An 18,749-nucleotide genomic window follows, 5' to 3' on the forward strand; every position below is an offset into this window, starting at 1 on the left:
ATTTCAAAAAATATAAAAAAATACGTAAAAAAGTATATTATTATAAAAAGCTCCCTACACCTCCATCTTCCTCATATCCAACTACATATTTAATTGATATGATATTAGTTTACAGACTAACATAAAAATATAAATATGTGAACTACGATGAAACTTCTAACACTATTTCTTACTTATGTTTAAAATTTCATCAAGACTTAACAAATGATAGAATAATATCAAAGAAAAATATCATATTAAATTATTGATTTACTCGAAAATTCAAGCTACTAATAAGTGAAGATTTATTTTATTTTATTTAATATTACAACACTTTCAACATCCTAATGATACTTAAATACATTTAAATCAAATTAATGTGACCATGGTTGACACTCAGAACAAAAACTAATTTTTCAATTATTGTTACAAACAATTAGTTTTTAATAAAACGACTTAAACTTTATTTTTTTTCTTCTAAAATATACGAGTGCTCGTCCTTTTAAAATTAGTTATAAAATCATAACTTTCAAATAAACAAATACCATTAGGTGCATTAAGTTTATATTTATGGAAATATAATTAATAAAAAGTACAAATACATTTTTGTGAGAACAAAATAATTATTTTATATTATAGAAGACCTTGTATCATTTTTCAACGAATTATGATCTTTCGCTATCATCCTCATTTGATCATTCTACGATAATATATAAAATTATTATTTAATAATTACGAAATAATTAAAGAGAGAATTAGAATAATAATAATAATAATATACATAAAAAAGACACCTTGGTTTGGCATAAAAAATATAAATATTGAATTTTGGGACCATATCAAACTCATAGCCCGTAAACTTAAGTACAACTCAATTTTAATTTTTAATTAATCCTTCTTTCTTTCTTTGATATACTTTACAACTCAACCCAAATGAGTTTAGAGATAATCCTAATTACTAAGACCTAAGTAGTAGTTAAGTCGGCAATATAATTTATTATTCCCCTCCAATTTTAATTCCCATTTTTCAACTATAAATTCGAGTATAATAATATTCCTTATTTGAAGCACGACTTTTTGGTGGTTTAAAATCGAACACGTGTCCAGGAACCAACCCTAACACCCGACAAATATTAACATAATTTCATTATTTATATATCTAAGAATTTTACCTTCATCCAATAATAACTTATAGTAATTATTTAACACGTGGCCTTTCTCTGCATTGATTATTAATGTGATTAGCAACTAAAAAGTTTGGGATATTTATCATTCACTGACCTTGTATTATTGTGCTAATTATTTGTAGTTATTAACCAAAGTCTAAACGAATTAGAATGAAATATTCCTTTATAATTGCATTGATTGTTACCCCATGCAATATTCTTCACTAATAAGTTCAAACATATTTCGTCAAAACATAATTGATCAATAATATTTCACAAATTGGGACGAGGGCCAAAAATAATGTTTACCCATGAAATGCTCAACTATCCATCGAGTTTAACTTTTTACCCCGTTTACTTTATTGAAAAGAAAACACAATATCTCGTGTGTATAAATGTATAATTTAATTCGATGATCTCTTAACTGTTCACGAGTGTATGATTGAGTATATCCTTCTCTTTTGAATTTGTTTTTAAAAATGGTAAAGAAGATTTAAGACAAAATTATTATGTGTATTTGATTTGGGAAAAAAAATAAAGAGAATGTCAAAGAGAGAGAGAGAGGAAGAATCCAGCTGTAAGATTTTGAAGATTTATTACAGAACATGAGATTACCTGAACAAAGCCATAAAACTGAAATGGGTATGTTTAGTTTAGGGTTTCCATTCTCCCCCCTAAGATTCCGGCGGTTAAATCTCACGCGTTCGATAGAGACAATTTTCCACCATTTTTTTTTTTATAAATAATTAATCAAACACCATAAACACCACCCAACAGGAACAAAACAAGTAATTAAGTCAATTTTTTTTTTTAATTTTAATTTGTTAGGCAATAATTAGAACATTAATAAATCCTTATTTCTGTTCTTTAGTTTTGTCGCCTGAAAAATTGCACCGCCCATAGCACGACCCGACCCTCATCCGCCATTGTTATAACATCATCACACATTATAACCCACAGAATAAAATCTCCAAAAACTAAAAAAAAAAAAGGATTGCCATATCGGAATAATAATGCCAGAACGGAGACTGGGATTTTATTCCGGCAAACGTGTGATGCCCTCCTCGTGTCATGTCATCCTTGCAGTTAAAACTCGTACGTGCGACGATGCGATGACGTGTCTATGTGTGGGGGAAGTAGAGTAGGAGTAGCGTTTTCTTTTTCTTTTTTTTTTTTAAGGTTTGTTTGGACACGTGTCCTGTTTAGTGGAGGGTAATGTTGGGGAAATTTGGATTGAGTAAGGATTGGCATGGCTTTTGCCGTGTTTCAAAAGCTGTGAGAATTACGTTTACAATTGTTGTGTGTTCAAATTATTGGCAGTTAAATTTCCCACTTTGCCCTTTTGTTTATACCCTAAATATTAAATTATTATTTGGATATATGATTAATATTAATTCTAAACTCCAGCGAGATGTATGCTTTCGCTTTCATAAACACTTCATTTCCAACTTTATATTATTGATTTTAACTTATCATACATACATATATATATATATATATATATATATATATATATATGTATGTATGTAGTAGAGAGGGTGTGCAACAACAACTTTCACTCATTGGTTGTATCTTTTAAGATAATCATTCAGCTGTATTTATCTCTTACAAAAGAGAGAGAGAGAGAGAGAGAGAGAGACATTATTTGAGCAGTGCTCCACTTACACATCAATTTGTAGAGTTTCTTATTGACTCACTACTCACTAGTTTCTTGCTTTACTCTTGTTGCATTTGTTCGGTTTTTTTTTTTATCACTATGTAAAGATAGTCCAAATGAAAAAGTTAGTAAAACTGATTCATTGATATATATAGATAGATGTATAAAAATAGGGCAATTTGAGACAGTATTTAAGTTTTTTTTTTTTAAGTTATTGGTATGGTTTAGAAGTTGAACTTGAGAAGTATAGTAATGTGATGACTCAAAGCGACTTAGTAAGAAATAGTAGTGGTAGAAATAGTGTTTATTGATTTTATTTTTAAAAATTAAAAATAAAATTGTTACGAAATAAAATCTTAATTTTATTATTATTATTTATTTATTTACTTTGATTAATATTTAATTATTTAATTATATAAAAAACAGATAGATAAATTGTGAAATAGAAAAAAAAAAACGAATAGAGGGAGCTTTTAAGTTTTAACATTTCAAAACCTAAATTAAATACAAATACAAATAAACATAAGAAGGATTGGTAACTTATGATTTAAATTGGCAGATTGGAAGGTTAAATCATTAAACAAATTTGAGTATGACAAAGTAGACGCCTAGATACAAAAAGGTGCACATATCTAAGGCATCTACATTACGTAGTTATTTCCGTCCTATACTAATTAATTAATTGTTTTATGAAACATTTCAATCTCCCAACTTTCATAAAGCAACAATCTAATTTATGAATTTTAGTCGGTAACAATTTGATCTTTATACTTTCAAAATCATAACAATTTGGTATCTTAAATTCGAATTAGTTTTCATACTTTACAATTTGTAACAATTTAATTTCTATCCTAAAAAATTTCATCAAAATTTAGTGTTAATTTTTATCACATATAACTTGGTCTCTATAGTTTAGAATTAATTTTGATTCACAATGTATATTGAATCATACTAATATTTGTTTATAATTAAAAATCGAATTATTAAAAATTAAGAATATTTATTTAGTCATCAAAGTACAAAAATAGTTGTTTCAAATTGAAGGTAGAAGATTGAAACTACAAATCTGATATTTACTGGTACGCTCAAGTGTGAATTCAACTAAGTTTTTATGTTGGAGAGTATGAATAAGAACCCATTAAAATTGATTGGTTTTGTAGCCGTAGTTATACAAAGCCCAAAGGGTGGGGCCAAGACGTTAAATCAAATGACCATCCAAAGTGTGGCCCAATCCAAAAAGCCTAAGAATCACACACCAACCTGGTTTTGTCTTTTATATATACATATATATTTTTTATACTTTGATTTCTTTCCAATTTTAAAATCAATGGTATCAGTATATGCCCTTTTTCGCCTTTGTACTTCCAACCCTATCCTATCAACTTCCAAACTTTTGACGAAATACTTCTCTTACACACACACCCTTTACCAAATCACTTTGAAATTGTCCGTCATTGTGTGTTATTATATTTTCTTGGGAGTTTCATGCTAGTTTTGATCAGTTACGTGTGTAGGCTGTAGAGAAAGCTTAAAACCAATTGCGTGTAAAATTCTCCGTTTATGGAAAGTTGTTTAAGAATATCTGATTGTGTTTAAAATTACAAATAAATAAACAAATAAAAACCACGTGTTTTTCTTTAGGGGCAAAGATAATTGATGAGGCAATTCAACATGTAACTATAAGCTAGAGAAATTACATGTATAAATTAAACGTATGTGGCTGCGGCGGCCGCATTGATTTGTGACACGATTTAACTTTGCCTCTAAATTACTAATTTTGTTTAACAGACACTTTTGTTTTTGATTACTATCAATGAAGCAAAAGAAAACAAGCCCGCTGGATTGGATTATTCGTTTTGTGTGTGTGTGTGTGTGGGGGGGGGGGGGGGGGGAAGAAAAAAGAAAAATAAAGAAACTAGTGATGTTTATTATTTATGTTAAGGATAAGAATGGAGTGATGAGTAGGCAGTGACAGCAGCGGAAGCACTTATAGAACACGTGTACATCTTTATTCAGATTCACCAATATGGGTCCCAGCAGGCTACGTCATCAAAACTTCATCCTACTTGGAATTTTTATTTTTAATTTTTAATTTTTGTTGATTCCACGGAGGCTGCTGTTTTAAAGAGAAAAATATAAAAACAAAAATAGTGGACTGTTACGACACGACGTTTTAGCTTCACGTACTTCTCCCTGCCCAACTTTCCACCTCCTATACCTTTCGATAACGACACTCCAAAATCCACCTTACTCAAATTGGTGTGAGCTGAGCTCTCCTAGTTGAAATTACACAAACACCCATAACCGAGAGAAATTGGGAGAAGGGTGAAATGGGTAATATGCTCGAAAGTATTTGATAACGAGTCGTCTTTCGAGCGTTGGGATTTCGACATTTAAATTTTAAGCACAAAAAAAAAAAAAAAACAAAAAAAAAAAAAGATGAGAATTTTCTGAGAACGTGATAGTGGCGTTGTGGGTGAGTGTTTTACCAAATGGCAGTGTTTTAAGGGAAGAAGTGGAGGGAATTCAAAAGGGGGGTTTGGAGTTGTAGAAGTCAATTTGTAGACCTTTTAAAAGTGTAAGTGAACTCCTTCTCCTCACCCACAAATTATTCCAATGTGCACAGAGCATATAGTCTTTGGTCAATTACGGCATAAACCCAGTGGAGGAATTTTATTTTTAAATTAATGAGTGTGACGACGGAAATATCAAAATAACTACTCTGTTCATTAATTTAAAAAGCAAAAAAAAAAAAAAAAAAAAAAAAAAAAAAAAAAAAGAGAAAGAGAGAGAAAAAAAGAAAAAAACCCTTAATATAATCCACTTGGGTTACGAATAGACCAAATCCTCAAACAAATACAGCTCTAGAGAAAAGGCCACATAGCCCCCGCAGACCTTTGGCTGCCTTCCACTCGTTTTGACATTCGTATTTTACACTTTATGAACACCAAACGCTAACCCACCGTCTCACTCTCACTTTGCCTCCTCATTAATTATTTACAAAAAAATAAAAATAAAAATAAATTTATGTATTTTTCTTAAATAACATATGGCGGTTTGTTAATTAGATAGATTCATTGAATTATGAGATAGGGGTTAGCTTGTGTGAGAAGTAATTTGTGTGTAGACAGGAAGTTTGGTTGTAGACGGAAATCAAATAGGAAAGGCCAAAGGGTCGGTCTTTCTAGATAAAATTGAACATTAGTTATTAGAGTAGTATATATTGAAAGAGTAAACTATTTTAATCTGAGAAATAAATAGTAAATGTGAAAAAAAAAAAAGTTTACTACAATATAAAATCTAGTACTCTTTTTTATTTGAGAGTTTTGAAATGAAGGTTTTAAAATAAGGTTGGGGTATGTCAAAGATAGTTAGTTTGTGTTAGGAAAAGTAAGAAAGACCGCCGGCTGCTGCAATGCTATTAACCGCGTTTGGGGTATTGACTTGGAACGTTGAATAGTATTTTATTGATATTTATGAAGGGCGTTTTGGTATTGTAAAACTCACTCAGTCACTTACTTACAACTTTCCACTCTTCTAATTTTGTGTTGTTGACCCAACTGGGTCCTCCTTGGCTACCAAGAAATACCCTCTAACCAAACGTGATGTCTTCAAATTTATATTCTTCCTTTTTTTATTTTTATTTATATATTTTTGTAATAACTTGAGCATCTCTCTTACTTTCTCACCACTTGTCACGCAACTTCCTTACTCTTCCATCTGTTTTTCCCTTCCTTATAAACCCATCCCATCCCTTCTTTCACTCTTTATCACTCCAAAACACACACTTTCAACTTTCAACTTTCAACTTTCGCCCAATTCTTGATCTCGTTTGTTCCATCAGCTTTACATCTTTCCTCTCTAATGGCTCTTGAAGCTCTGAATTCTCCTACAACTCCATCACCAGCTCTTCACTACGACGAACCAAGCCTCAATTCATTCGAGTCTTGGTCTAAGCGGAAGAGAACTAAGCGTCCACGTGGATTTGATAACCCTCCTACTGAGGAAGAGTATTTAGCCTTATGTCTCATCATGCTTGCTCGTGGTGGCGCAACCGCTACTTCTGATTCTGATCACCCACTTGATTATGAAGTTCCAATTCCTGCTCAACCCATATCTGTTGTTAAACTTAGTTACAAGTGCTCTGTTTGTGACAAAGCTTTTTCGTCTTATCAAGCTTTGGGTGGACATAAAGCTAGCCACAGAAAATCAGCTACAGGGGAAGATCAATCCACTTCCTCCACCACAACTACTTCTGCCACCGCTACTGCCACCGCCTCCGTCGCTGGAGCTAAATCCCACCAGTGCTCTATTTGTCACAAGTCTTTTCCCACCGGTCAAGCCTTAGGCGGTCACAAACGTTGCCACTACGACGGCGGACTCAGTAACAACAACAATCACCCACATAGTCATCATAACAACAACAACAACAACGCCACTGCGGCCGTGACATCGTCCGAAGGAGTTGGGTCTACTCACACACAGAGTCACAGCCACCGTGACTTTGACCTTAACCTCCCAGCCTTGCCGGAGTTATCACCAGGATTCTTTATCTCTGCCGGGGACGACGAGGTTCAAAGTCCATTACCTCTGAAGAAGCCTCGTATATTAACAATTCCTAAAATTGAAGTTTCTCAAAATTAATCAACTGGGAATCATTTAGTTCCAGAAATCTTAGAGAAAAGAAACAGAATTTGTTTGAATTTGTTTGTTTAGTAGGTGATTTGTTTGTGTGTAAATAGAAGGGAAGTAGAGATTAGATTATAACCCCCCACCCACCATTTACACCCTTTGTTTGTTCTACTCGTATACCCACTATTGTTCTTTGTAAGTTCATCCACATGATAAATTCAATTGATTATTCTTTTTATCATTCATATTTCTCGAATTAAACAAGAAATTAATCACATTTACAAAATAAATAAATGAAATATATTTCATAAAAAAAGAAAGGGATCCAAATTCAAAGCACGCAAGGAATCGGCATAATGAATGTATGAAGAGATATGGAGAGTTGGCGTGGGGCGACGTGCAGGGCATGCGTGGGCGATGGATGATGCCACGGTTTGTTGCGTTCGTCTTATCACTGTGGTGAAAAGTTCTCATTTTCCTTTTACTTTTTACCTTCCTTTTTACTCTTTTGTTTCCTTTTCTATATGGCGGCGATCTGTCTCGAGAGTATACAAATTAAAATGTTTCAATAGTTCTTATACTTTTTAATTTAGGACGCGTGTTTTTATTGTTGGTTTCTTTTCTCATTTTTTGTAAGGCTAGCGCCGTTGAAATGTGAAAAATAGAACATCTATGGGAAAGATTTTAGGACTAGTCATTCTTCCACCTGCAATTCTATTGGGGGTGGCAAAGTATGATTTTGCCACGTACCCAAGTAAAGGAAAACCAAAAAGGATGGAACTTTAAAATCCCCATCTGGTATTTATTTATTTTTAAATAAAAAAAAGATACGACTTTTGTGTGGACTCTTTCTGCAAGGAAGGAACGATCTGGATTTGGTGCGAAGCAATTAGAAGCAAAGTCACCGCGTCCGGAATATTCTCAAAAGAGGAATAAACTTCCCATGTGTTGCGCCATAAAGCAAGAGGAAAAGGAGAACAGCAAGATCAATTGTGGTGTACGCGTAAATTAAAAAAAAAAAAAGGGTATGTAATGGAAAGGAAGCTACATAAGAACAACACAAAGCAATGACTTATTCAGAAGGGGTGTGTGTGTGTGTGTGAGAAAGTTGAAAGTTGAAAAGTAGGGATTGCGTGTGGGGAGTTGAGTTTGAATGTTTAAAGAGATGATGATGAGGACAACCCGATATTAGTGTTTACATTAAAAAGAGAGAAAAAGTCAACCAAGAGGGGTTAAGGAGTGAGTTTTTAGTGTCCAAAAACAGAGAGCCATTTTTTATGTGGTTTGTTGAGAGAAAAGGAAGGGCCCAGATAATTAAGACATACGTAGGGTTTGGTTTGAGGGACGGTGTGTTATGTGTTTATACGTTTATGTGTTAAAATTGTGTGTTGGTGGGGGCATGGGAAAGGGAAAGGGAAAGGGAAAGAGGCAATAGAAATGGATAATTAAAAAGGAAAACAAGGGGGGGTCGGCCGACCAAGTGGAGAAAGAGGACACACAAGTGGGATTGGTCTGTAAGTTAGATGGAATTGGAATTTTCAATATTTGGAGAACTTAGGAATTGGATTGATGGCATATAATGGAAATTGGAAAGTGGAAATGATGAGAACCACACCACCATTGCCGCCGCATCCGCACCCGCCGCCCTTCACAATTTGAGAGACCCCTAAAAGTGGAGCTTAGGATCTTTGTGGATTTCATACCATTTATCACTTATTATTTCTCTCCACTTTTTTATTTTATTTTAAGAAAAGTTATTTTTGTTACTTATTTATTTATTTTTTGTTTGTAATTAGTGAGTAATATTAATTTTTTTTTATTTTTTTTAAAATAAGCTATTTATAAATTATAGATATAACATAAAATTTATAAATTAGACTTTTTGTAGAAATATGTGAATAAGGAAAAATTAAAAAAAAATAATAATAATAATTAAAGTGCAATAAACATTGTTTTTCTTTTTCTCGTGGATGTTAATCCTGAAATTCAATGGGCTTTTTTAAGAAAGAGATTTGATTACAAAGTGAAATGAGAAGATTTGTAAGCTAATTGCATTGTGTAAGATAAGATAATATAGGTAGAAAAAAAGTCCATAAAAGGGAAAAGCATACAGTTCTTCTTTTTCATTGTTTAATATTAAAGAAATAGAAAGAGGAAAAACAGGAACTGTGAAAGTTACTGTTTAAAATTGGACTTAGAATTAGGACTAAGGACATAGAATTATGAGTACTGATAAGTTGAAGAATTCCCCAAAAAAGAAAAAAATAAAATCTAATACCACTTTATTCTATTTTGATTCTCATATCTTTTACCTTCAATTCTTTTTTAAAAAAATAACAAATCGTGAAAGCTTTCGAAAAAGAAAAAAAATTCACAAATTTATAATGTGAAATAACAAAAATACTCCAACAAATAATGGGTCAAACATACCCAGTTTAAATGATGTTGTACTCTTGTATCAAATCTAAACGATTTTTACTTTTGTACCTAGTTTAAATGATCTTGTATTAGTCTAAACAAGTTTGTACTAAATCTAAACAATCTTGTACTAAATCCAAACGTATATCCAATATGAACGATCTTCCAACCTAAATGATCTCTTGTCTTTGTATTTAGTCTAAACGATCTTATATCCATCTAAATAATTTTGTATCCAATCTTAACAATCTTGTATCAAAGCTAAATGATTTATTAGTGATAGTGGTTTATCTCTTTAAAAAAAGTGGAAGAATAAATATTTGAAAATAATAATAAATTCAAGATGAAAAATATTTTAAAAAGGGAATATTTTTCCATATTCATGAAATTGAAAGCTAAGTCTCATATTTGTTATATACTATTATAAAAAATTACCCACTACAATTTTTCTTGGAAAAATATAAAGATGAAGATGAAGAAAAATGATCAAATCACACAACTTAAAAAACTCGTACTTTGAGCCTTTTATAATTCTAAATTGTTTGGGAATTTTTGGTAGATGCTTAATCAACTCTGCTTAACGATAAGCTTAATTAGTTTTCTCTTTTAAAAAATAATTAATTTTATTAATAATATTCTTAAATTTGCACTCTTGATCCCACATTCACTCGGTTGCAATATCAAACCATTAACCTATTTTGGTTACTGAATTCTAAAACTGTGTTTTGGTCTTTGAACTTTTTTTTCTTTTAATTTTACTTTGATCCCTGTCTATTTATTAGTAGATTCTAGATTCATCATATTAATTAAATCGATAAATAATAAGGTATCTTACTAATTTATTGTACAAATATTTCATGTAACAATACGTGAATCAAATAAAATCCAAATTAAAAATTAATTTTGTTGTTTTTTTTTTAAATTTAAATCTCTCACAACCCCTTTTCTGTTTCCACTCTTTTTTTTTTCAAATTAAAATCTTGAAACAAATCGGAAGGATAGACATTGAATAGAATAAAAATAGAACTAATATGTTGACATCGTAAAATAAACTATTATATTGATGTTAATATCGAGGATAAGGTAAAATAAACTAAAAAAGTAAAATGTATATAATACTCGTATAAAATACTCTACGAAATTGGAGACAAATATTTTCACAATGAGGAAGAGAAAAAAAAACACCCAAATGAATCACAAAATATATCAAAATTGAGATATTAAAAAGGTTGTATGTAGATAAGTTGAATCTAGCATATATGTTTGATAGAATGACGATGCCTCAAAATAGTGACGATCAAAATCTCAAGGAAAAAATGAATTTTATTGTCTTATGATAAAATGTCAATTTACCGTCTAGTCTTCAACTAAAAATTAAAACCCTAGATTATTAGGAGTGGTTATCTTATTTGGTAGTATAGTCATCTAAATATGGAAGTCATCGAAATCTTAACGACAAGAACCAAAATACGCACTTTCTAAAAGTTCAGAAACTAAATTCAATAACGAAAATAGAATAAGACATAAAATTTAGAAACTAAAATAGAATTTTAACCGATTTTTTTAATATATTTTAGTGGTAAAAAAAAGAACAGACCTAAAACAATCTTTTTCACTTCTCGACTTGTACCCAAGTACATTCCATAACCCTCCAATACAACTCATAATAGTTGTCACCACTCACTTTCCACATGGCTAACATGTCCAAACATCTACTTTATATTTGTTGATACCATTGTTCACTGTATACCCAATAATATGCACATTACAAGCTGCCAACACAACTATATTTGCACATATATATAGTTCTTCCTTACGACATCTCCTCATTTTCTTCAACATCTACTAAAAGAAAGAAACAATATTAAGTGTATCACAAGCCATATTCAATAATAATAATAATAAAAAAAACTCAATATACAAACTTCCTTCCCATTAACAAATATATTTATCTTATTCCCTTCGCTCCTAAACCCATAATCATTAATCATTTAATAATAAGATGAACAAAAAGTGAAAGAGGATGAGTAAAATCAGATTAAATATTATATCATCCAATGCTATGTTGATAATTTTAGAATTAATTTTCTTCCCATTTCCCATTAACATGCTTCAAGACTGAGTTGGAAGATAAAACGTTGATTAATTGCCTAGAAAAATGGGTTGGAAGATAACTTACAATTCTTTATTATAGGCTAAAAGAATCATGATGTTACGTAATATAAATAGCAAACAATATGTCTATATGTTGCTATAGACTTGCTTTCCTGTAGTGAGATGCACGAAAATCTCATTTTGGTTTCAAGCCTTGGGCCCAAACGATCAATTCATTTGAGTGGACACCATGAGCCCAAATAATTAGTTAGAGTAGTGGACTATTGGGCCCAATTGATCAATTGGGCTTTTTGGGAGGCCCAAAGTGGTTGGAAGATGTGATAGCAGTATCTTTGATGGGTTGACAGCAAAGTGTTTCCAAGAAAAGCTAATAATATGCAGCGTTACCTTTACGCCCAAAATTAACGATTCACCCAAGAATCAATCTTTTGTCTTATGCTTCTTCTTTCCATATTCTTTTGGACAAATATGTTGGTTCGAATGTCCATAATTTTATCTTACAACTCCTCTCTTTTTATCTTTAAAAAGTCTTATAAATAATCATTCATCTCCAAAATTACATCAAACATTTTTACCTTCACATAAGATGAAATCATTACTATAGTAGAATTACGCTAACATAAAAGTGGCCTAGGACTTAAAGCTGAAGTCAAATATTTGAATTTCTACTTCTCTCATTCGAGTTAGATTAATATTCTTATCTTAACGTTGTATTAATTTATTATAGTTTTTAGCTTATCAACTCACTACATTTTTTTTTTGCTTCATTCTTTTTTTTTTTTTTTAAAGTAAACTTCACATACCACCACATTATGATTATTACTTCAATTAATTGATTGTTACGTCAATAACAATTAATCATTATATTGGATAAAAAAAATGATATAAAGTAACTTTTTATGAAAAAGAAAAATCATAGGATGATTGTGAACATGGTATATGAAAGTATTTGAATTTTTTTTTAATGACATAGGTTGCATCGTTTCCTTGATAAGGTAGTAAAAAATAATACTAAATCAACTTATCTTTTTTCTTAAAAAAAGTCACATACAAAATTTTCATGGGCTGCATTATGCATATCCTAGATAGGTGTAACCCACCTAGTTTGAATGTTGTCAATATTGAGCCATTTGATTTTGTACTGTACATTGATTATGCAATAATAATGAGAAAAGACAAAAGAAATGTGAGAAGGAAATATAGGTCAATTGTAATAAGCTATTGGCCTTTTTAGGGCTCCAATAATAGTAATAAGCTATTGGGCTTTCATTAAATATTTCACTAATAATCTCTTTAATATTCTCTCTCTTGGTTTAATGATTTTTGTTGTGTGCATGTAATAATGAGTACAAATTCAATCGTTTATGCTTTTTTTCTTTCTTAGGTTTTGTCAAATGATCAAATCCAACCACTTTGATTTTGCTTTGCAATTTTATTAGAATCTAAACAAAAAGCCTTCTCTACCGGAATCCCCACTTTTCTTCACATTTCATCAAATGTATATTCATTCCCATATCCCATGATTTGTCAATTCTTTCTTTATTTTTCAATTTCAAAACCAACGGTGGAGAAAAAGTAATGGGTGCTGTCAACTCCAATCACTAAACCTTATATACCTAAAGCCTTCGTTTTAGGCACGCTCCACAGGACCCTATTGATCTTAAACCTATTACGATTTATTTCTCACATATTTATTTATCTTAATTCCAATCAAAACGAAAAATCTTTTCATCAAATAGAGAAAATAAAAAGAATAAACTACCCGAGATATAAACATAATTTTATATTCATATATGAGTTTAAATCTAAAATAGTTAATGAATAATCTCATATATCATTGGATGAAGAAATGAGAAGATATTTCTAAGAAATAATTAGATATTGACATATATGTAAATCCCATGTGTATTCTGTCATTTTTACATTGGCCTATGACACATAAAAAGTTTGATATTATTATTAAAGATATGTAGTCTACTTTATTTTATTTATTTTTTTTCTAAATTATAAAAGAAATTAAAAGTGCAATCTTTGACATTTGTGGGGTAGACACAATATGGTTGGGTATATTTGTTGAAGTAGCCTTTAATGAACTTTGAAATAGTGATATGAATTGTAAAGCATCCAAGCTTTGAGTAAGATTGTTATTAGAGTCATTTGATTGGTTGTAAAGATATATTGCTCTCTTTCTTTTCATTTTTGAGCAATTTTTTCATTGGATATTTGGTTTGGTTTGTCTAGTTGTTTAAGGCAAAGGCCCTACTTTAGCACCATTTTTATACATCATTTTATTCAATATTCCAACCCCAACCCATCCTATTCTATGGTTCTCTTCTTAGAAATATATATCGGATAATTTTTTTGACTTTTTGTAGAAAAATATATATGAATGTTAACCATTTTCATGGGTCAAATGCTACTAAGTCAATCTTGATATCTCTAACCATAACGTAAATGATTTGATTCTAAGTATATCGTGTTAAAAATGGATAGTTAATAATATCTACGTTTCAAGTTGTTTATGTTTGGATACGTAAGATAACTAAATATTTAAAAATTAAATAGTTATTCAATTAAATAAAAGATAAGGTATATATAAGTAAATTAATATGATTGTTACATTAATTCATTGTTTAATTGCTTAAAATAAAAATAAACGAACACTTGTATATTATTTAAATACTTTTATTTTTTTAAAAAAAAGATACGATGCTCAAAATTTATCGAAAGTTTTCAATGGTGGAAATTAAAATAGAATGTCAAAAAAGTTTTAAAGAGAATAAAACATATTTTAAATAATAAAGGCGAAATAGAATAAATGAAAAAGTTTTAAGAAGGCAAGCGAAGATTATTTATATTTTGTAGATTATTAATTTGAAGATGACCTAATACATTGAGAGGTATGTCTTAGCTACTTGATTTACGTCAATGTTTATATATAAACAATCAAATGAATTATGATTAGATTAAAATTATGTTGTTGTACTAAAATAAATAAATAGGTAAATATTTGTGTTTAATATTTTAATAAAAATAATAGTTGAAGATTGGAAATATTTAAGGGATGGTTTGGGTTATAGTGTATGAGATTTGACCAATTGATTTATAAAGTGAGACGTAAGGTTTGAGTCACAACCCAATAAAATAATTGTAAAGGAAAGAAAGAAAGAAAGAAAGAGAGAAGGTATATAAAAACAATAAGCAAAGAAGTGGAATTAATTAAAAAAGGGGAGTTTGAGTTTTATTAATTAATTTACAATTGAGATGGGAAGTAGAAACTCGTAAAGCTAAGACACGTGAGTAACATGTGCACATACCACGGCGGCGAAACCAATCCTCACTGCTACCGACTCCTTCGGTTCCCTATTCCCCCACCCCACTACACCACTTGCTCTTCTTTACTTCCTCTTCAAAACTCCCTTTTTTTTATATATATATATATATATATAAAGGTTTTTGTGATCTTTTACACCTTTAATTCCAACACCTTCCAATAAAAACAAACGAGTACATCTACACAAAAATACCGAAGATCTTAGTGAAATTGGGGAGATCCCGATATGAAATTTTTATTGCTTATAGAAGAACTTAGTGAAGCTTGGAGAGAATCCGACTCAATTCTGAACCTCCGATGCTTTGACTCTTTAGTAAGTTAAGCAAGTTGTATCCCGAGGCTCAATCCCCGGTCAATCTTGGCATACCAGGTGCTTTGTTTTCGGTCCAGTAGAATGAGCGATTACTTCCCAAGACAACTCAGCACCCTTAAATGCAGATTCTAAGCTTTTGTGGTCCTTCTAAAATCAAACAGAAAAAACTAATTAGTTAGTTAGAGATTGTTATATTTTCACCGTTATTAAATAACTCTGTAATGTAATAATAAACCATTGAATTTAGTATGGAAGATTACAGTGAGAGAAAAGAGTTGGAGAGAGGAAAAAAACTCATCTTCAAACTTCTCTATAGTTGTTTGATTCGTGAAGAAGTTGAATAAAGCTCCATGGCAGCTTCAAAGTGGACGTAGCCGAACCACTATAAATTTGTTGTGTTCTTATGCTATTCCTTGTAATCTCCATAAATATTTCCTTAAGAAACCCTAGAAATCTACTCATCAAGAGGTTAGTATCATTTCTACCTTTTATATTTTCTTTCAATTTCATATCTCGAGCAAATTAAGGCTGAAAAGTTACTATTGTTGAAACCGAGATTAGTACATTTAACTATTTGAGATTGAAATGAATAAACGACAACAAAGTACGGTTCACAAATACATAACAGTTTCTAATTACGATTTTAACAACAAAAACGTTCAAGTATTATTTTGAATGGAGAAATATTAAAACATATATAAAAGTTGAATCAATTTAAAATTTTAATAAATATGTATTTTTTGAAGAATATATTTTAAATTAATGGAAACAAATTATAAAGAAGAAGAAGAAGAAGAAGAAGAAAGAAATTAAAACATTTGAAATGAAAGAAAAAAAAGAAAAGAAAAGGTATTTAATTAATGAAAGAATCTTAAAAGAAGAAGAATATGGGAAAAGCAGAAAAGAAATGAGAAAGAGTTTTTTATAAAGAAAGGTAGAAAGGAAGAAAAGAGTTCGCGGAAACACGGAGCCGCTCTTGCCCAGAGTTTGGAACCAACATATTCTCTCCCACTCTCCCTCCCTTCCTTCCTTCCTTACTAAACGCTACAACATTTGGGCCCCACTCCCCCGCGCATATCTGACATATGGTCCCCACACAAAAAGTCTACCGTCAACACTCTGACATCAAACTTAACCACAGTTACTTTCTTAACCCTAACCCCCCCCCTCCCCCCAAACACTCCTTTTTCTCTCTTCTTTTTAACCCACTCTTCTCCCATTTCCAACACTCCCTCCTCTCCTCTCTTCCCTTCTTCACTCTTCTTCTCCAAACGCCCCCCCCCCCCCCCCCCCCCCCCCCCAAAAACATATTCTCCTTTTTTATCCTTATTTATTATTATCATTACCCCATTAAAATTCCTCTCCTCCTCATTGCTTCTATCTTAAGAAACCCTTTTATTCTTCATTCCTCGTAAACTCACCCCAACTCCAAATTATTACCAATTTCTTCAACGATGAGTTGCAACGGTTGCAGAGTGCTTCGAAAGGGATGCAGCGAAGCTTGTGTTTTAAGGTCAAGTCTTCATTGGATTGATTCCCCGGAAGCTCAAGGCAACGCTACTCTGTTTCTCGCTAAATTTTTCGGCCGTAGTGATCTTTTGTCCTTTATCTCCGCCGTTCCTTATCATCAAAGACCTGGTATTTAAGTTTTATATAACTACCTTTTTTTCTTTAATTCCCCTATCAATCGATTCTGAGATTTCCTCTCTTTCTTTTTCTTTTCCTTTTTTTTGTTTTCAAGCTTTGTTTCAGTCTCTGTTATTCGAAGCTTGTGGTCGCACAGTTAACCCAGTTAGCGGCGCCGTTGGTCTCTTGTCTAGTGGGAACTGGCACGTCTGTCAGGCGGCGGCGGATACCATTCTCAACGGCGGTGTTCTCAGACCAATACCCGGAATCGAAATTTCTGGGAATCCTACGCCTAACCTTGATGATTCATCGTTTACTTTTAATAACGATGTCTGGACAACCACCACACACAATCTTCAATTTTACCCATCTACTCCGTCTGATTTCCGGTGCCTTCCTGATCTCGGTCTCAACAGAACGAAGAAGCATCCGTTGGAGAATCGGCGGTCTCTTGATTCCGAAGAGTCGGTCATGACTAGCTTCGGAAGCGGCGATCTTGGCGACCAACGGAAAGAAACGAAGCTCTTGAACTTATTCGTGTGAAAGAAGAAAGATAGAAAGAGAGAAGGAAGGAATTTTTTTTCTCTTTTTTTTTTTTTGAGTTTAGAGGCGATGTTGTAGAAGTAAGAACAGTGAATAATCCAATGAGATTTTAATAATCAGTTGGTCGGAAACGAAGCGTCGCAATGAAATTTCTTCCACCGGCGACGATGATTTATCCCTCAGTTTTAAAATTAACATTGAAACAGAAAAGAAAAAAAAAAACGTAAAGTTTGGGGGAAAGGAGTATAGGGTAAATTTTAATAATAATGTAAGGATGACATGTAATGTTATTGTGGAGAGGGAGAGGGAGAGATGGTTGGTTGCATGGAATGGATAATCGAAATTCAACATTGTCCTCGCCGTACCGTACAACCTCATCTCAAAGACTCTTCTCTGACCTTTCTCTTTCTTTATTATTATTTCTTTCACACACACACACACACATTACACATATATACATTTATTTAAAACAATAACTAAGGCTAAATAAATAAACAACACCACCGCCCTTGTTTCCTTTTCATTAGGAACCAGACTCGTGGTTTGAACCTCGATTCTCTTTTTTATCTTCGATTGACCGTCTTTGATATTTTCGATCTGACTTTCTTAAACTCCATACAGAAAAGAATAGGAACTGTTCTATAAATATTTCAAATATAATAATTTGGGGAATTTGAGGTTGTTGGGAAATATGAAATATGAGGCATTATTAGGAGTAATTTTGATGATAAAGGGAAAAAAGAAAACTGTTTCCTTACGAAATGTATTTGGAAAATTTATTCATTTTGTTAAGATAATATTCCGAATGGAGAATGCATTGGGACTATAAATACAAAATGAATAAAAACAAATAGATTCAAAGTCGGTTTATATTCATTACATTAAGATTGTTCAATTTTAATTTTCAGATATTTAATTTCAGTATTTGTACTATTCAAGAATCTTTAAATTTATTTGAGAATACTA

General features: G+C 31.5%; 2 protein-coding genes across 2 annotated transcripts; both read left to right on the forward strand.

Annotated features, from left to right (window-relative positions):
• Window positions 1-6,449: 6,449 nt before the first annotated feature.
• LOC103493598 (zinc finger protein ZAT10-like) lies at window positions 6,450-7,675 on the forward strand. The gene has a single exon (XM_008454417.3). It carries the CDS (start codon window positions 6,667-6,669, stop codon window positions 7,444-7,446), a length of 780 nt encoding a protein of 259 aa, XP_008452639.2. The 5' UTR covers window positions 6,450-6,666; the 3' UTR covers window positions 7,447-7,675.
• A 9,170-nt stretch (window positions 7,676-16,845) lies between these two features.
• On the forward strand, window positions 16,846-17,914 carry LOC103493596 (LOB domain-containing protein 39-like). Its single transcript, XM_008454415.3, has 2 exons — window positions 16,846-17,252; window positions 17,356-17,914. Exons 1-2 carry the CDS (start codon window positions 17,069-17,071, stop codon window positions 17,781-17,783), a joined length of 612 nt encoding a protein of 203 aa, XP_008452637.2. The 5' UTR covers window positions 16,846-17,068; the 3' UTR covers window positions 17,784-17,914.
• Window positions 17,915-18,749: the final 835 nt, after the last annotated feature.

The sequence above is a fragment of the Cucumis melo genome, chromosome 7 (genome assembly GCF_025177605.1).
Source record: "Cucumis melo cultivar AY chromosome 7, USDA_Cmelo_AY_1.0, whole genome shotgun sequence".
In the NCBI taxonomy this organism is placed as follows: domain Eukaryota; kingdom Viridiplantae; phylum Streptophyta; class Magnoliopsida; order Cucurbitales; family Cucurbitaceae; genus Cucumis; species Cucumis melo.